Consider the following 20,754-nt stretch of genomic DNA (forward strand, 5'->3'; position numbering starts at 1 on the left):
AACTTCAGAAATATGCGTTAATTTGTACTTTTCCCCATCACTGTGAAATATTCCTTCATCATAGCTTCCCCGACTGCCTATTATCACACACCCCCTCCCACAAAAATGGGGAGAAGTTATCATTTAATTACGTTGCTTCTGCCAGCGAGTATTTCTTGCTTGGTTTTGAGAATCTGTGGTTTTCTTGAAGAAGTGGGTCAGGTTGTAAACATTGTGGGGGCGATTCTCCCAAAATAATTCAAAGTGTCGAATTCACGTGAAAAAAAAAACTGGAGTGAATCCCAGTGCTTTTTCCAGCGGGATTTTCAAAATGAATCTCCAACACTCTGTGCACCGCAGAGTGCACTAGCGTGAATCTCATTAAAGATCAGTAGGCATGGCCTATTCCCACTGGAGAAGCCGGCAGCGTAATGCTGAGTGGGCCACTGCACATGCGCCTATTTGTCAGGGCGGAGATTGGCGCACGTGCGGTAGCCTTGCCCTGCTGGCCTCTCGATCGCTGGCCAGCCCCATGACCCTGTATCACTGGCTGGGCTAGAGCAGCGCAAAAGGCTGGGAGTATCTCCACCCACCCCCCCTCCCCCCCACCCCACCACCCCCTGCCTCCATGTGTACAGTGGTGCGATCACTCATCTGGGAAAAGCAGGTTGCCTCAATGGCATAAGAAAAGGCCTTGTCAAGCCTCTTGCAAGAAAGACTTGCATTTGTATAGCACCTTTCATGATCGCGGGATGCCCCACAGATTTTTTTTTTAACAGACAATTGAGCACATTTTGATTTGCAGTGACTGTTATAGAAAACATGGTGGCCAATATTTGTGCAGAGCAAGCTCCCACAAACCGCACCGTGATAACAAACATTTACCAATCTGGACTGAGGGATAAATATTGGCTGAGGTGCCAGTGATAACTCCCCTGTTCCTTCTCGACATAGTGTCGCGGGGGGTCTTTTATGTTTACCGGAGAGCGCAGACATATAAACCTTACGGACCAAGAATCCTTGGACAGCACCTTCCAAACCCACAACCTCTTCCATCTAGAAGGACAAAGACAGCAGATACATCGGAACACCACCACCTGCAAGTTCCCCTCCAAGTCACTCACCATCCTGAATTGGAAATATATCACCATTTATTGTTGCTGGGTCAAAATCCTACAATTCGCTCTCTAATAGCATTGTGGGTCAACCCACAACACATGGAGTGCAACATTTCAAGAACAGTGAGAAGTCCCACAACACCAGGTTAAACTCCAACACGTTTATTTGGAATCACGAGCTTTCGGAGCGTTGCCACTCACCCGATGAAGGAGCAGCACCCCGAAAGCTCTCGCTACCAAATAAACCTGTTGGGCTTTAACCTGGTGTTGTGAGACTTCTCACTGTGCCCACCCCAGTCCAACGCCGGCATCTCCACGACGTGGCATTTCAAGAAGGCAGCTCACCACCACCTTCTCAAGGGCAACCAGATTTGGGCAATAAATGCTGGGCAGCCAGCGATGCCATGAACGAATAAAACCAAAATCTAAATCCAGAGGCAGCAGCTGAGTTCCCTCAGTGCTGCAATGGGAGTATCAGGCCTGACTTCAAAGCCCCAGCCTTTTGACCTGGTGGTGGGGAGGGGGGGCGTACAAGATGGCCACCATTCTCCAGGCAGCTGAGAATGTGCAGTGTGGCCAGTGGTGACATGTTTATTGTATTCAGATTCCTGAGACAAAACACTTCACCTAAACTGTTGAAAAGTCGAACTGTTGAAATATCTCCAGGATATTAAAGTAACATTCCAATTTATATTGCTCCATCGTGAGATGACCTCGACATGGTCCTCACAGCAACAGAAGCACAGTATTTCCAGATCTCTTTTGAGCACCTTGGCCTTTATCCGTATCTTTAGTTACATCCTTTGATAGGTATTTACCCAACTCAATTCTGTTTACAAGATTGAACTGACATTGTGTAAACTGCTTATGCTGAGAGCCCATAGCCACACAAGAAAAGGACAAAAGTTGGAAAACAGTGTCATTTTATTATAGACATGCAAAAGACAGTGCATGCATCTGAAAAATCCATCATTGGTAACAGATGGAGCCAATACTGCTCACTATCAACGTTCAATAAATGTTCCAAAATGCTTTGCAGTGTAAGAATATTAAGAAATTTAGTAAAATCCCAATAAATCTGTATAAAAAACAGATACTGATACGATTCAAGGCGACATGCTGTTATGCAAAGTAGTCCATCTTGTAAAAATCTGTCAACAGTACCACAGGTTAAAAGAATGCAAGCCTTGTGGCTACACATGCAGAATATTTTCTCTCATTCATTTTAAACGTCATTGAGACGCGCTATGCATCGTAATTTGTACTAGGTAAACGCTCACTAAAGGATTACTGTGCGAGTGTTCGGGAAGACTCGTAGTCCGACAGACATTTTGGCGGGATTGCTTTTCCATTGTAATAGTCCACCACTTGGTTCGGGACCTCAGCGAGGACACTCTTTGCGAGGGCAGCAGGAGACGCCTGCAGAGAAAAGAAGCAGGTTAATGGTCCGTCCTGTTTAAGGGGGATCGGTGGATTTTCACAGCCGCAACGAGGCAGCTTTGGCTGCGCGTGTTTTTCCTGGAGGTGGATTTCCAGTGGTGATAACAACCCACCCTTCACCAACGGGAAGGCAAAATCAATTGGTGTTCATTTTGCTGGAATTACAGACTCTTTACAGCACCAAAGGGAGCCACTCTGGAGTGAGGTGACTTCTTGCGAGCTGTGCCTAGCATACCATCTAATTCTCTCTTTTACTTTCATTCTACATTTCTAAGACTTCATTCTAATTCTTTTAAACTCTCTAACACTGCTGTAATTTAATCTCTTACATTAAGTTGATCTTTCTCTACACCCTAGCTATGACTGTAACACTACATTCTGCACTCTCTCGTTTTCTTCTCTATGAACGGTATGCTTTGTCTGTATAGCACGCAAGAAACAATACTTTTCACTGTACCCCAATACATGTGACAATAATAAATCAAATCAAATCATTTGGCCCTTTGTCTCTGCGTCTATGAATGAGCAATGCACCTAGTGCCATTTCTTCAGCTTCTTCCTTTTCAGATGACAATCCAAATCTCCCTTGAATATCTCGATTGAACCTGTCTCCATCACACTCCCAAGCAGCACGACCCAAATCTTAAAATGCCTGCTGTGTGAAAATCTCTCTCCATATCATGTCTCCAATGCTCCTGTTGCTAATCTGTGTGTGTGTGTGTGTGTGTGTGTGTGTGTGTGTGTGTGTGTGTGTGTGTGTGTGTGTGTGTGTGCCCTCACACTCGTCGCTGGAGTTTAGAAGAATGAGAGTTGATCTCACTGAAGTATACACAGCTCTTACAGGGCTCGACTGGATAGATGCCAAAGGGACGTTTCCCCGGGTCTAGAACCAGGAGCCACAGACTCAGAAAAAGAAGTTGACCATTTAGGATTGAGAAGAGGAGGGATTTCTTCACTCAGAGGCTGGTGAATCTTGGAATTCCCTACCCCAGAGCTCAGCCATTGAGTATATTCAAGACTGAGATTGATCAATTTCTAGACGTTAAAGATATCAAGAGATATGGGGATAGCACGGGAAAATGTGTTGAGATAGAAGATCAGCCATGATCTAGTTGAGTGGGTGAGCAAGCTTGAGGGGCTGAATGGCCTACTATTCTTATTTCCTATATTTCTTAAGGTACACCTTTAGTCGCTCATTTCTTTGGGAGATTGAGCCTGGAAGTCACCAGCATCAGTTCCACCTACTCGTATAGTGATCAACAACTTCTCACTCCACCCCATCCCCTGATCCCACAGGAGAGAGAACTGTGTAAAAGGCTGCTATCTTTAAACAACTGGCATAGTGCCACAGTGGTTAACACTACTGCCTTTCAGCGCCAGGGATCCAGGTTCAATTCCAGCCTCACATCACTGTCTGTGTGAAGTTTGTATGTTCTCCCTGTGTCTGCATGGGTTTCCTCCGGATGCTCTGGTTTCCTCCCACATTCCAAAGATGTGCAGGTTAGGTTGATTAGCCATGCTAAATTGACCCTAGTTAGATTAGCATGGTAGATATGTGGGGTTACGGGAATAGGGCTTGGTAGGTTTGTGGTTGGTGCACACCTAATGGGCCAAATGGCCTCCTGCTGTACTGTAGGGATTCTAGGAATCCTCTGCAGCAACTGAACTCAAAGTGGTTTTTCTGAGCTGCAATCCTAGTTCCTCCCATATCTAGTATCACATGACTGTACAACCCTCTGTAACTCAGCTTTCCATTACATTAATCAAGAAAACATCCCAAGGGTCCTTTTCTTTGGTATGCCAAAGCTGACTAAGCCTTCTGCTAAAGGGTTATGGGGAGAGGGCGGGAATGTGGAACTGAGCAGCGACAGATCAGCCATGATCTTATTGAATGGCGGGGCAGGCTCGAAGGGCCAGATGGCCTACTCCTGCTCCTATTTCTTATGTTCTTAAATAAACACTTACATGGCTAAAATGAGTAATTATCCTGCTTTCCAGCATCTGCTGTCTTCCTTCCAGACAAACTGACTGTTCCTAACAAAACATTGAATCTTAAAGCAGTCCCCCCTTAATCATATATTAACAACACAATTCATCACATGTGAAATTTCTGAAAACTCATTAATTTGCACTGAATACATTTGGGTTCATCAGTACAGAGAAGCCAATTACTTCAAGATCCATATTTGCCACACACTGCCTGAAATGTTCGTTTAATGTGAGGCTGAAATTAGAAAATCCAAAATCTAGACTTCCTCGAACAAATGTAAATGTCTTTGCAGCATTATCTAAACTGTGGGGTGTGGGGTGCAGGAAGTATTGTTTGATAAGGCAAGTCTCTTTCCCACTTCTAGGATTTCTCTCTAATACAATAGCTGAAATCTTCTGCACTTTGAACAGCTTCCAGCATCGGGACCATTCCCATATCCCAATCCCACTCGTTGCAGTAGTGCGTCCACTGGTGAAATCCTACGGGTGACAGGGTGTTCACTCGCTATCAATTAGGAAGAGAGGGGAAAAGTAAAATAAAAGTAAAGTTATTTATTAGTTACAAGTAAGGCTTACATTGACACTGCAATGAAGTTACTGTGAAAATATCTTAGTCACCACATTCCACTGCCTGTTTGGGTCAATGTGTATCTTTCAGACTGTGGGAGGAAACCAGAGCACCCAGAGGAAACCCATGCAGACACAGGGAGAACGTGCAAACTCCACATAGACAGTGACCCAAGCCGGGAATCGAACCCCGGTCCCTGGCACAGTGAGGCAGCAGTGCTAACCCCTGTGCCACTGTGCACACAACAGGCAGGAATTTGACACTTCGATGCTTATTTTGTTGGGGACAATAAATTATTAAACAAATATGAATTGATTAAAGGCATTATAACTAATATCCATGCACTTGGAATAAAAGATACCACTAGCTACACATTTGCATTGGCAGTCATTGTTACCCGACTGAATCTTTACATCTTGGGGGCTCATGGTGGTAAGATAGATGAATATCGCACTCAAGGACCTGAATTAGCAAAACACCCCAAAGGACGTGGCTGTTTATTGTAGAAGGAACAGATAGCGGGACAGAGATTAGGTGCAGCCTAATAGATAAGGGAGGCCCATAAGACATAGGAGTAGAATTAGGCCACTCGGCCCATCGAACACACTCCGCCATTCAATCATGGTTGATATTCTTCTCATCCCCGTTCTCCTGCCTTTTCTCCATAACCCCTGATCCCTTTATTGATCAAGAACATTTAACCTATCAAGGACAGATAAAGAGGCACCATGCCTCAAAAACGATGCAAGTTTATTTTTGTCACAAGTAAGGTTTACATTAACACTGCAATGAAGTTACTGTGAAAATCCCCTCGTTGCCGCACTCTGGTGCCTGTTCGAGAAAGTGGAGTTAAGGCCAAGATGAGATCAGCCACGATCGCGTTAAATGGTGGAACAGGGTCAAGGGGCTGAATTGCTGACTCCTACTCTATGATTCTCAAGAGTTAAACCGCTTAATTTTGTTATACTTAAACTGTGCTAGTTTTGCTAAAAAGATCTCTAATTTGTCAGTGGAATGACTGCTGGAATGAAGCATCCTTTCCTCACATTAATGCCAAAATAGGAAATTGCTGGGGCCTAGATTGGCTTCATAATATACCCTGGAGTATCAGATCTGGCACCTTAACACATGGATCAATTCACTGTGAAACCCCTTGTGAAATTAAAAGCGTCATTGACTGCTTGAGGTCGATACTGAGCACTAAAAACAGCGCTAATCTCAATCAGCAGAGACCTTAATACAGACTAATTCTCTGCAGCTCTTCAGAAATGAACCAGATGTTTATGTCAACAGAATCTCTTTTCTCACTAAATGACACGTCTCCGGTGCAATATTGAGATTATTCACATTGGCATGTTTCTTCCGAGTAGGAGAGATCTTCAGTGAATTTGGTGTATAATGTAATTGAGCGCAGTTCTTTATGCCGAATTCTCTCGCCTTCTGAAATGATTCCATCTCATTTGTACAACCGCTCAGAAAATTTGGCCTAGGTTACACGCTCGCAATGATGGTGAAGCTGTCAGCGTTTAGAACACAGAACATTACAGCGCAGTACAGGCCCTTCGGCCCTCAATGTTGCGCCAACCAGCGGAACCAATCTAATGACCCTCTAACCTAAACTATTCCAATGTTATCCATATGCCGATCCACTGACCATTTGAACGCCCTTAAAGTTGGCGAGTCCACAACTGCTGCAGGCAGGGCATTCCACGCCCTTACTACCCTCTGAGTAAAGAACCCACCTCTGATATCCGTCCTGTAATTACCACCCCTTAATTTAAAGCTATGTCCCCTCGTGTTCAGCCACACCATCCGAGGAAAAAGGCTCTCACTATCCACCCTACCTAACCCTCTGATCATCTTGTATGCCTCAATTAGGTCACCTCTCAACCTTCATCTTTCTAACGAAAACAACCTCAGGTCCCTCAGCCTTTCCTCATAAGACCTTCCCACCATACCAGGCAACATCCTGGTAAACCTCCTCTGCACCCTTTCCAATGCCTCCATATCCTTCTTATAATGCAGCGACCAGAACTGTATGCAATACTCCAAGTGCGGCTGCACCAGAGTTTTGTACAGTTGCAACCTGAGAACATTTGTCATCATCACTCCTCGGAAACCGACTGCAATTTCTGGGATCTGTGCCTGCAAGGGTTAAACAGGGTTGGCATGATGGCACAGTGGTTAGCACCACTGCCTCACAGCGCCAGAGACCAGGGTTCAATTACGAATTTGGGTCACTGTCTGTGTGGAATATGTACTTTCTCCCCATGTCTGCATGGGTTTCCTTTGGGTGCTCTGGTTTCCTTCCACAGTCCAAAAGACATGTTAGTTCGGTGCATTGGGCATGCTAAATTCTCCCTCAGTGTACCCAAACAGGCGCCAGAGTGTGATGACTCAAGGATTTTCAAAGTAACTTCATTGCAGTGTTAATGTAAGCCTACTTGTGACACTGATAAATAAACTTTAAAAAAAACTGAAGTTAATGCAGATTTACTTATGTAAATCCAGAAGTTACAGTCAGTGATTCCATGTTTCTCCAGAGGTAGCGCTCTCCAAAATCCCTCAGCCTTCAATCAGTTAGAAATCACTGAATTGATGAAAATGTTCTCTTCCTGTTATTAGTTTTGCTGTGAGGTTTAACTGGATTTTTAATTGGTTACTAAGTTTGCAATTACTGCAGAATGGCATCTCGGGCTTTTTGTTGAACTGGAAAAGGGAGATCCATGTCACAGAGATCACTAGTTCTTTGTGGGTAGCTTCCTTCTGGGCACTAAAAGCCAGCGCGAATAATTTCAACTGTTACATTTGAATTTTTCCTGGGATGTGAGCAAGGCCAGCATTTATTGCTCATCCCTAATTGCCCTTGAACTGAGTGGCTGGCTAGGCCATTTTAGAGGGCATTTAAGAGTCAGCCATATTGCTGTGGGTCTGGAGCCACATGTAGGCCAGATCAGGCAGATTTCCTTCCCTAAAGGACATCAGTGAACCAGATGGGATTTTTTCCACAATAATCTATGATTGTTGTCATGGTCACCATTAATATGTTAGCTGTCATGGTCACCATTATTGAACCAGTTGGATTTTTACAACAATCAATGACAGTTTCAGGGTCACTGAGGCTGGTTTTATCATTGAGATTTGTTAACTGCTATGGTGTGATTTGAAGCTATTAGCCTGGGCCTCTGGATTACTAGTCCAGTGACATTATCACTATGCCACCGTCTCCCCGATGTTCCTATGCACAGTTCCCAGCACAAACTTACATTTCTGTGAGGGAGAAACCCTTGTGTTCTCGGAGTGTGAAGGGGGAATCAGAGAATCCCTGAATAAAAACTGCATAAAATGACACATCCCTACACCCTAACTGAGACTGCAGCTGAATAATGGAAATGGCTAAACTGTCGTTCTGCTTGTAGACCGATACAGTTCCATAACCAATGCCATATCTAATCACTACACTAGAAATAAGAAATAACCCAAGCTGCCATTATGCTGACTAACTCACAGGAACATAAAAACTAGAAGCAGGAGGAGGCCATTTGGCCCTTCAAGTCTGCTCTGCCATTCACTTTGATCATGGCTGATCATCAAATTCAATATCCCAACCCCTCCTCCACCCCCCCACCCCCCTCCTAATATCCCTTGATCCTTTTAGCCCCAAGAGCTTTATCTAATTTCTTCTTGAAGTCACATGACATTTTGGCCTCAACTACTTTCTGTGGGAGTGAATTCCACACATTCACCACCCTCTGGGTGAAGAAATTTCTCCTCGCCTCAGTTCTAAAAGGTTTATCCTTATCCTCAAACTATGACCCCTAATTCTGGACTTCCCCCACCATCGGGAACATTCTTTCTGAATCTATCCTGTTAGAATTTTATAAGTTTCTATGAGATCCCCTCTCATAGAGATCCTAAGCTCCAGTGAACACAATCCTAACCAACTTAGCCTTTCCTCATATGACAGATCTGTAGATCAGCCTTGTAAACATTCACTGTACTCCCTCTATAGCAAGGGCATCCTTCTTCAGATAAGGACACCAAAACTGCTCACAATACTCCAGGTGTGGCCTCATCAACACCCTATTCAATTGCAGTGTGTCAACTGTGTCAGTACTTGTAAAACTCAATAACAAATCAAAGCAAAATAGATGAGGTTTGGCAATTCCAGGCTCTGCAGTTCAATGTGAACTTGTACTAAACTATTCCTGTGTAAGTTAAGAATCTATGGAGGTCATGACTGCAGGGACTTAGGGGTCACTCCTCACATACTGCAAAGAAGGCATGCTGTTAGAACCAAATAGATGGAGAATAGAACTGGCACTGGATGCATTGTGGCCCTCATTTCAATTTGCACAAAAAAGGATTTAGAAAAATAAGAAATACGAATTAGAAGCAAGAGTAGACCATTCGGCCCATCAAGCCTACTCCACTCAATCATGGCTGATCTTGGGCTTCAAATCCATTTTCCTGCCCACTCCCCCTATCTCTTAATTCCCGACAGACCAAATATCTGTTGACACTGGATTTAAACCTATTCAACAATGCAGCATACACAGCTCTATGGGCTAGAGAATGTGCCCCTCATGTTTTAGATCTCACAGCCTGGGGGAAAACAGCCTCTCATCCAGCTCCAACACTGCCACGGGCAGACCAGGGAAATCTGGAGAGCTGTTAGAAGTCAACTCCTCTGCAAATGTTTCTCTACTGCCCACGATGATGCCCGTCAGTGGGAAAATGTGAAATTATTCGCTTTGGAAAGGCGAATAAATAAGCAGAGTTTTACTAAAATGGAGAACAGTGGCACAGTGCCGAGGTACATTCGTCACAAAATAATTAACATGTAGGTGCGACATATAGTCAAAAAGGCTAATGGTATGCAATGCTTTTTTGTGACTATAAAATGTTATGCTTCAGTTATACAGAGCATTGCTGAGGCCATAGCTGGAATTTTACCACCTCACTCGTCTCAGTGCCGGAACGGAATTATCGCAGAATGGAATTCTCCATTGGCCTCCAGCAGGATTTTACGAGCCTTGCCCCAGCGAGGTTGTAAAATCCCGTCTCATATCTCGAATACTGTGAATAGTTTTGGTCCCCTTATTTATGGAAGGATGCAAATGCATTGATTCAGAGGAGGTTCACTGGATTGATACTTGGAATGAATGGGCTGTCCTGTGAGGCCAGGTTGGACAGACTGGGCTTGTTTCCACTGGAATTTAGAAGAGTGAAGGGGTGACTTCATTGAGGTACATACACCGAAACCCTCTATCCTCGTCCGTGGCTGGGATTCTGCGATGTTGCTGCTGAAAGGGAACGTTGTTTTGGCTGGAACGCCAAATTCTTCATTCTCACTCGAGGTGGGAACGAGATCGGAAAATCCAGCCCACAGGATCCTGAACAGCCTTGGCAAGGTGGGCCTGGAAAGGATGTTTTTTCTTGTGGGTGAGTCCAGAGCTAAGAGGGGATGTTTAAAAATTAAGGATCTGGGATAGAGACAAGGAGAATGTTTCTCTCTCGCAGGGTTGTGCGACTTTGGAACTCTCTGCTTCAGAAGGCAATGGACACAGGGGTCATTGAATATTTTTAAGGTGGAGGGAAATAGATTCTTGTTAAGTAAGGGGGATCAGGGGTATGGAGAATATGGAATAAGATACAGATTAGCCATGATCTTATTGAATAGCAGAGCAGGTTCGAGTAACCTACACTACTACAATTTGATATGTCTATATGTTCGGATATTAGGTTGCTAAAAGCCCTGAAATTGGAGCTACCAAAGCACATACCCTTTGAAATCACACTGCGAAAACAGCCACTGGCAAATCAAACATTAAGAGCTTGGAACTGGACATCTTTTGAAATATTCACACAGCAGCTGACTGTGCCTCAGCTCAGATAGCTCAGCCTTGCTTTGTCCTGAATTAACTTATTCAAAGCTCTGTTTACTCCTCGCCCCAAATATCCCGCTATTTTACGCTGTATAGAATAGGACTATTCAACGGAGGCACAGATAGAAGTTTGTCTCACGTTAGATATGTTTTTCTAACATAAGCAGTCACTTACTGAGTGTGATAGGCTGAAAAGCTCTTCGAATATTCTGCAGGTATGGTATTTATTACATTTTTTATTAATCAAAGTGGGAACATTGCATTTATTAGCCATGCATACTTAAGGCCGTGCTGTACAAATCATTAAATATTTATTTATCACATGTGTGATTGTGGTGGACTTTGAAGTTTAATCTTTGGAGAAAGCAGATATGGAAATGTTTATGGCAGGAGCCTGCAGGACTTCATCCAGTCTGCACTTCCGTTTGAATGTGAATAAGGTGGGCTTTTTAAAGTTATCTGCAGAATGTCTTTCCTCCAATTTTTCCCAGAAGTCTCTTGAAGACATCTTGTTAAAACTGGGAGCTCGCTGAAGGGAGGAGTGGGAGAAAACAATGGCCAGACGAGGAAAGGACAATTTCCCTCGCCAAAAGGGAACTAATTAATGAACCGCAGTGGGTCAGATCTCAAACACCGATGAGGCCGAGTACAGGAAAGAGGTAGAGAATCAGGTGAACTGATGCAATAACAATAATCTCTCCCTCAGTTTCAACAAAACAAAAGAGATAGTCATCAACTTCAGGAGGCAGAGTGGAGGACATGCCCCTGCCTACATCAACTGGGATGAAGTGGAAATGATCGAGAGCTTCAGGTTTCTACATTTCCAGTTTGCAAACTGTTCTGGTCTCTCCATGCTGACGCTATAATTAAGAAAACCCATCAACGCCTCTACTTACAGACGAGGTGAAGGAAATTTGGCATGTCAGCTACGACTCTCACCAACTTTTACAGATGCACCAAGGAAAGCATTCTTTCTGGTTGTATCACAGTTTGGTGTGATTCCTCCTCTCTCCAAGATGGCAAAAACAACAATGTAGCCCAGTCCATCTCTCAAACCAGCCTCCCATCGATTGACACTGTCTACACTTCCCGTTGCCTCGGCAAAGCAGTCACATAATTAAGGACCCCACACACCCCGGACATTCTCTCTTCCACTTTCTTCCATCGGGAAAAAGACACAAAAGTCCGAGGTCACGACTCAAGAACACTTCCTTCCCTGCTGCCATCAGACTTTTGAATGGACCTACCTCACATTAAGTTGATCTTTCTCTACACCTGAGCTATGACTGTAACACTACATTCTGCAGTTTCTCCTGTCCTTCCCTATGAACAGTATGCTTTATCTGTACAGCGCGCAAGGAACAATACTTTTCACTGTATGTTAATACATGTGACAATAAATCAAATCAAATCAGATGGGTTCGTATGACAATCAATGATAGTTGTCATGGTCACCATTACTGAGACGAGCTTTATACTCCAGATTTATTAATTGAATTTAACTTTGGTTAGCCTCCATGGCAGGATTTGAACCGTGTCTCAATTACTAGTCCAATGCCACCATCTCTTCCTATTGAGTATAGACAGCTGTTTGAGACAGCTCGATTCCTGGAGGTTCTATTGAGCGGTCAGTCACCAGGGCCAGAAATCTCTGGCCGTTCATGCTAGCAGGGTTCCCTGATCCCACCGACAGTGCACCCCCGTCCATGGGTTTCCCAGCAGTGTGGGGGTGGCTTCAATAAAAATTCCCATTGACAGTGACGGGACCAGAGAATCCCGCCACAGGTGAAGAGTGCACTGCCTTGTGCTATTGAGAAGCACGCGGAGCGGGGGGGGGGGGCAGGAGGAGCCCACCCCAGATCTTTGTTGTTGACATTGGTGCCAGCAGGGAGGTTGCACCATTTCCCCTTTTCCTCAAAGCCTGCCTCACTCAAAACTCTGACTGCTCAGCAGGGGTGGCACAGTGGTGAGCACTGCTGCCTCACAGAGCCAGGGACCTGGGTTCAATTCTAGCCAGGGTGATCCTCTATGGGGAATCTGCACATTCTCTCCATGCCTGCATGGGTTTCCTCCAGATGTTTCTATTTCCTTCCACAGTCCAAAAGAGGTGCTGGTTAGGTACACTGGCCATGCTAAATTCTCCCTCGGGGTACCTGAACAGGTGCCAGAGTGTATTGACTAGGGGATTTTTACAATAATCTCATTGTACTGTTAATATAAGCCTACTCATGACACTAATAAATAAATGAAAACTCTGGCTGAGATTTTCCAGTCCCTTCCGTATCAATGCCCACTGCCAGCACTTGGCAATCTGCCTCAGTCGTGGCAGTGTGGTCTGGGCATGACTGGGATTTGGGCTGTTGAATTTTGATGGGTTATGTGGTAATCCAGCAGGGTCACACCTGTTAGGGGGAGGGGTGGGTCTAGATACCTTCCGAATATAACTAGTTAACTTCCGAGTATAAGCAATTCTAGATGGAAGCGTAATAAAGGAGTGAGCAAGAGAAAAAAAGGAAGGGGAGACTGCATAGACATGGACTAGTGTGCCCATGTGGAGGAGAACAGCAGACAAATGGCATATAGCAAGGGTTCACAAACAGCAAAGGGATAACTGACTAGATAGTGTGTTTTACCAGGCTGATTCCGGGGATAGCGGGACCGATGTATGGGAAGAGATTGAGTTAGCACTGTTTTCACTGGAGTTCAGACGAGTGCAGGGGTTCCTCAGAGGCTTATAAAATTCTAACAGGACTAGACAGGGTAGATGCAGGGAGGATGTTCCTGATGGCAGGGGAGTCCAGAACCTGGGGCCACAGGCCCTGAGGATTCGGGGTAGACCATTTAGGACAGAGATGAGGAGACATTTCTTCACCCAAAGAGTGGTGAGCCTGTGGAATTCATTACCGCAGGAAGCAGTTGATGCCAAAACATTGAATGTATTCAAGAGGCGGCTGGATGTAGCACTTGGGGCGAATGGGATCAAAGGTTATGGGGAGAAAGCAGGATTAGGCTATTGAGTTGGACAATCAGCCATGATTGTGATGAATGGCGGAGCAGGCTCAAAGGGCCAAATGGCCTCCTCCTGCTCCTATCTTCTATGTTTCTATTGCTGGTCGAGTGTTATGAGATTTGCAGTGATGTTATAGTCTAACGTTAGATCTGAAAGGCAGAGTGAAGTGTGCTTCATTCCTATTGGAATTCTGACTATAAAGTTCTTCTCTCATTATAATCTCCAGCCGATCAATGAGACAGATGTTTATCAATGTCATTACAGTTCTACATTTAATTGCCATCTGCAAGATTATATTTTGCTGACACTGTGGTTCCTGGACTCATTAAAATCCTGTGCCTGTGAGAACATGTCAACCTGCCTTCACGCGGGTTCATACTGGGGTCTTGCAGACAGATACTTCAACCAATAAATTTGATTAACTTAATATCAAATCCCAGAACACTGACCATTGGATCACAGGCCACTGATCAATCAGTCCAGTCACAGAACTGGTTCAGTCACGTGCTTCGGGGATTCACTCTATCCACATTGTGACACATATCTTCCATGATAATTCCTCTCTCACTTCAGAAACAATTAGAATTTATAACATCATTAAAGCAAAAACAGGTTCCATTTTTCTATCAACTAAGTTTCAACAATCCACAATCTCCCAGTGCCAGTCTTGAAGAATGGGAAGACTTCAGACACTTACCTAATTAGCATGTCACTTTATGTTAGAGTGTCCCTTGAGAACAATTTCAATAACTAACACCGAACAATGCTGCTAAATTAGAAACTTATCTTTTGAAGTACCCAATTCACAGTATAAGTACTCCACGTAAATCGGGTTTCAACCTGAAATAATGAATTCATTTTACAACAAAAAACATTTCCGCAAAGATTCCATCGACAGCACCTTCCAAACTCACAAACCCAACCGTCAAGAGAGACAAGGGCAGCAGACACCATCACCTGAGAGTTCCCCTCCAAACCACTCACCATCCTGACTTGGAACTATATCGGCCATTCCTTCACCGTTGTTGGGTCAAAATCCTGGAAGTCTCTCCCTAACAGCACTGTGGGTGTACCTACACCACGTGGACTGCAGCGGTCCAAGAAGGCGGCTCACCACCACCTTCTCCAGGGCAACTGGTGATGGGCACTGAATGTAGGCCTTGCCAGCAATGCCCACAAGTCACAAATTATTTTTAAAAAAAATCTGCATCTTAATACATGTCCAGTAGGAATGCAAAGCTATTTCCAGAATTCAGTGACAATATCTCCTGGCTCATTAATGACTCCAGTTGAGTCATGTTGCTTACTCCTACTCTCTCCCTCATAGTTGGAGGGTCAGGTTGCTGCTCTCACTATCTATCTACTCCCGATGTGCCTCGTTACAGGTTGCCACTCCCAGTTCACTTCAGATGTGGGCCATTAGCTGCTGCTCTCTCAGGGGCTTGTTAGTACGTCCACTCTCAGAATAGCAGAGTTGTGTCCTGACTGAGAGACAGAAGACCAAAGAAAACCATATCCCTTAACACCCTGAGAAACATATTCAATGACTACGCTTTCACAGCTGTCTGGGGCACAGAATTCCAAAGATTCACAACCCTCTGAGTGCATTAACTTCACCTCATCTTGGTCTAAAAAAATCATCCCTTTATCCTAAAAGATATGGCTAGCATGGTGGCACAGTGGTTAGCACTGCTGCTTCACAGCGCCATAGAGTTTGGTTCAATTCCAGTCTCTGTTACTGTCTGTGTGGAGTTTGCACATTCTCCCAGTGTCTGCGTGGGTTTCTTCCAGTTTCCTTGCACAGCCCAGAGATGTGCAGGTTAGGTTGATTGGCCATGTTAAATTGCCCCTTAGTGTCAGGGGGATTAGCATGATAAATACATGGAGTTACAGGGATTGGGCCTGGGTGGGATTGTGGTCGGTGCAGACTCAATGGGCTGAATGGCCTCCTTCTGCACTGTAGGGATTCAATTCTATATTTAAAGATAGAAAATAAACCAATCTTTCCAGGGCCAGGATCAAACCAAGGCTCCACGTCCGCACTTACATGCTTGAAGTTCCTGAATGGCACAAACTGAACGATGTCTCGTAGAACGGGTTCGCCCTTTGGGGAACGGAGAATCCCGTCGTCCCCATCTAACATCTGCATGTCACTGAAATCAGCGTTTCCAACCCCAACGATGATCACGGACATGGGAAGGTGGGAGGCGTGGACAATGGCGTCCCTGGTGTCAGCCATATCAGTGATGACGCCATCTGTCAGAATCAGAAGGATGAAGTATTGCTGTCAAAGAAAAGAAACACATTTAGAATCACAAAATGATGCAGAAGGCCATTCAGCCCTTGGTACCTATGCTGGCTCTCTAGTAGAGCCATCCAATTAATCCCATTGCCGTGCACTCTCACAGAATCACAGGATAACAGAATCCCAACAGTGCAAAAGGAGCTCATTCAACTCTCTAACTGAGCATCCTACATTCCCTATCTCCATAATTCCACATATTTACCCCATACACATCTTGGGACACTAAGGGGCAACTTAACTCCTCTCCTCAATATCTTGTTGAAAAAAAACTCTCACTTCACCCGTGTATCCAATTTGCTGTTTTAAACTGTGGAATCCAGACCATAAAGGTTTATTGAGTGAAAAGAATTGAGATTCTCGATGCTGTATTCTGTATGGTATATTACTGAGGAAAATTCCCTCTGCGTTTTACATATACAAAAAGCACAACAAGTTGTTTGTAAAGAATGTGAAGATTTTTTTTCTACACTTGGTGCCCAGAGGAGACATTTCCCTTCAATCTATAAGCAATCCAACCAACATTCTCAGTTCCTATCCATTGTAATCCCATTTTCCAGCACTTGGTCTGTAGCCTTGTATCTCAAATGCTCATCTAAATGCTTCTTAAATGTTGTGAGGGTCTCTGCCTCCACTACCCTTTCAGGCAGTGAATTCCTATCACCCTCTGGGTGAAAAAGATTTTCCACAAATTCCCCCCTAAAACTCCTGCCCCTCGCCTTAAACCTGTGCCCCTGGTTATTGAACTCTCTCCTCTGGGGAACAGATTCCTTCCCGTCTACCATATTAATATCCCTCATTGTTTTGTGTACCTCGATCAAGTCCCTATTGACCTTACATCACAGCAGTCCATCTTGTTGCACCTGCACTGAGGCAAGTACATCCTTGCTCGGGCACGAGGACAAAATTAAACACCATACTTCAGGTGTGGTCTCCTCAAAGACCAATAACATTGTAGCAAGAATTCCTACACTCATTGCAGCAAAGGCTCACACATGCCATTTGCCTTCCTCACCAATGCCCTATACAGCTGCAGCAAGACATCCTTGCTCCTGTACTCAAGTCTTCTTGCAATGAAGGTCAACATATCATTTGCCTTTCTAATTGCTTGCTCTACCTCCATACTTGCTTTCAGTGACTGGTTTACAAGGAAACCCAGGTCCCTTTCGTACATAAACACTTCTCATCTATCACCATTTAAATAATACTCTGCCATTCTTTCTCTATCTGAAGTGCTAACTTCACATTTACCTACATCATACTGCATCTGCCTCTCACTCAACTTATCTAAATCATCTTGCAGCCTCTTAACCTCTTCCACACCACTAAGTTTTGTGAAGTTAGCAAACTTGGGAATATTACATTTGCCAATTTGTATGTTTTATCCCCAAGAGACCCACTCAATGCCGACACATCCCCACTCTGCAGCCTTGAGGGGAAATATGATTGCAGTTTTTAACTGACGTAGGCTGTTGCTTCAATGTAACTGGGTGAATTACTTGGACAATAACAATAACTTACGTTTGACGTAACAAACTATCTAAAGATTCTTCACTTGAGCCCAATAAGGCAAAATATGACAACAATACCCTCTCCTCCACCCACGATATCTCAGGAGATATTCAGGCAGCTAACTGAAATTCTGTTTTTAAGGAGCTTCGTAAAAGAGGAGTCTTAGATTCATAGAGGTTTACAGCATGGAAACAGGCCCTTCTGCCCAACTTGTCCATGCTGCCCTTTTTTTCACAGCACTAAGCTAGTTCCAATTGCCCGCATTTGGCCCATATCCCTCTATACCCATCTTTATCCATGTAACTGCCTAAATGCTTTTTAAAACACAAAATTGTACCCACCTCTACTACTGCAGCTTGTTCCAGACACTCACCACCCTCTGAATGAAACAACTACTCCTCTGAACCCTTTTGCACCTCTCCTTTCTCACCACTAGTTTAGACTCCCCTAGCTTTGGAAAAATATGTTGACTATCTACCTTACCTACGCTCCTCATAATTTTTTCGACCTCTATAAGATCACCCCTAAGCGTCCTATGCTCCAAGGAAAAATATCCCAATCTATCCAGCCTCTCCTTATAACTCAAACCATCAGGTCCTGGTAGCATCCCAGCAAATCATTTCTGCACTTTTTCTAACTTAATAATATCCTTTTTATAATAGGGTGACCAAAACTATACAATATTCCAAGTGTGGCCTTACTAATGTCTTTTACAACTTCAGTAAGATGTCCCAACTCCTGTATTCAACGTTCTGACCAATGAAACCAAGCATGCCGAATGCCTTCTTAACTAGCCTATCCATCTCTGACTCCACTTTCAAGGAGCTGTGAACCTGTACTCCTGAATCTTGTTCTATAACACTGCCCAGCACCCTAACATTAACTGAGTAAGTCCCCTGCCTTGGTTCGATGTACCAGAGTGCATCACCTTGCATTTATCTACATTAAAAGCCATCTGCCATTCATCAGCCCACTGGCAGTGAGGTAGAGAGGAGAGAGGCTTAAGGAGGAAATTCAGGATCTTAGGTCTTGGGTAAATGAAAGCCTGGCCTTCACGAGGAAGGAGTAATTAGGATTAGGGATGGTCAAGAGGCCAGAATTAGAAGAGATCTTGGAGAGTTATTGGGCTGTTGTTTCGGATGAATCAGGATGTTCGAGTTGAGTGCACGCACTTAAAATTTATAATCAGTTCCTCTTAAATAATAAAATAACACTGGCTTCCCTCCAAACTACAGGAAGCAACCCAGGCCTCGGTGAGCTATTAACTGTATTAGCCAATATCTCAACCTATTCCCACCCACTTCCATCAGCATTTCTGTAATTATTTCGGATGAAGTGATGTTAGATGCACATACAATGCTGTCTTCAGAAGTCTTGTAAATTTGTTATCCAGGCAATGCTCACGGCTAACCTGCCCTGATAATCTCTCAAAGGATCAATACTGCATTTAAATTGATTTTTTTTTCATGCTTATTTTGTAGCTAAACAAAATCTTGCCACCATCTGTCTGCTGCCAATTTCCCCATTGTCAATCACCATTTCTCATGCCACCTCCAGTCTGGCCCAGTTATTTGTTTATTGCATGGTTACACAAACTATGGTCACATTCCCTAGCATTTAAAAAGGCACGGGGCGGTTTGATTAAAATTTTCAAGATATAGGGGTGGCACAGTGCTTAGAACTACTGCCTCACAGCGCCAGGGAGCCCGGTTCAATTCCAGCTTTGGCTGACTATCTGTGTGGAGTTTGCACACTCTCCCTGTGTCAGCATGGGTTTCCTCTGGTTTCATCCCATAGTCCAAAGATACACGGGTTAGGTGGACTGGCCATGCTAAATTGCCCCATATGTCCCAAGATGTGCAGATTAGGTGGATTGGCCATGCCAACTTGCCTCTTAGTGTCCCAAGGTGTACAGGTTAGGTGGATTGGCCATGGTAAAATTGCCCCTTAGCGTCCCACGGTTAGATGGATTAGCCATTGTAAACGTGTGGTGTTACTGGTACAGGGTGGGGAAGAGAGGATGGATAAGATGCTCTGTCAGAGGGTCAGTGCTAACTCAATGGGCTGAATGGCCTTTTCTGCACTGTGAGGATTCTACGACTAAAAGGAACAGATAGGGTCAATGGAGAGAAACTATTTCTGTTGCATGGGGAGTTTAGAACTGGGGGCAAAAGTCTAAAACTTAGAGTCAGTAGTTAAATATGGGAACATCTCGTCACACAACAAGGGGGGAAAGTTTGGAACTCTTTTCTATAGATGTGCAATCAATCATGAATTTGAAATCTGTATTGATAGACTTATGTTAGCCAAAGATAGTAAGGGATATGGGGTACATGGAGTTAGGTCATTGGACAGATTCGAGGATTGAATAGTCTGCCCCCCTCTTCCTGTGTTCCTGACAGCCAAACCACTTTATATATCATGAAATCAATCTGTTTCATTTCTCCTTGGATCTCCCTCCCTATCCATTCAGTTTTGACTTTATCAGAATGATGATTACGTCAGAACATGCAGTTTACAGGAAGAATCCACCAAACACATTAGATCTGATTTGCTGAGGTTGATAAAGTAATGGGGGCTGGGTTTGCTTGTTGACTGGGTGAGCTTTGTACCATGAGTAAGAAAAGGACTTCTTCAAGACATCTTATTTAGCAGACAGATGATTAACAGGTCAGATGGAAAGAAATTGAACGGGGCCAGGGAGAGATGATTGAGAATGTAAAGGTGTGTAAACCAGCCTCCCATCCATTGACTCTGTCTACACTTCCCACTGCCTCAGCAAAGCAGCCAGCATAATCAAAGACCTCACATGCCCTGGACATTCTCTCTTCCACTTTATTCTGTTGGGGAAAAAGATACAAAAGTCTGAGGTCACATACCAACCGACTCAAGAACAGCTTCTTCCCTGCTGCCGTCAGACTTTTGAATGGACCTACCTTGCATTAAGT

At 44.2% G+C, this 20,754-nt stretch overlaps 1 protein-coding gene across 1 annotated transcript in view; it reads right to left on the reverse strand.

Annotated features, from left to right (window-relative positions):
• Window positions 1-2,079: 2,079 nt before the first annotated feature.
• Window positions 2,080-20,754, reverse strand: part of cpne4b (copine IVb) — a 308,216-nt gene continuing 289,541 nt past the window's right edge. The window contains exons 15-16 of the mRNA XM_080215148.1: window positions 16,040-16,276; window positions 2,080-2,516 (exon numbers count right to left, since the gene is read on the reverse strand). Coding sequence (XP_080071274.1) covers window positions 2,385-2,516; window positions 16,040-16,276 — 369 coding nt within the window. The 3' untranslated portion in view covers window positions 2,080-2,384. The remainder of the gene's footprint in view (window positions 2,517-16,039; window positions 16,277-20,754) is intronic.

This window comes from Carcharhinus amblyrhynchos, chromosome 2 (assembly GCF_965287045.1).
Source record: "Carcharhinus amblyrhynchos chromosome 2, sCarAmb.v2.hapA, whole genome shotgun sequence".
Classification (NCBI taxonomy): domain Eukaryota; kingdom Metazoa; phylum Chordata; class Chondrichthyes; order Carcharhiniformes; family Carcharhinidae; genus Carcharhinus; species Carcharhinus amblyrhynchos.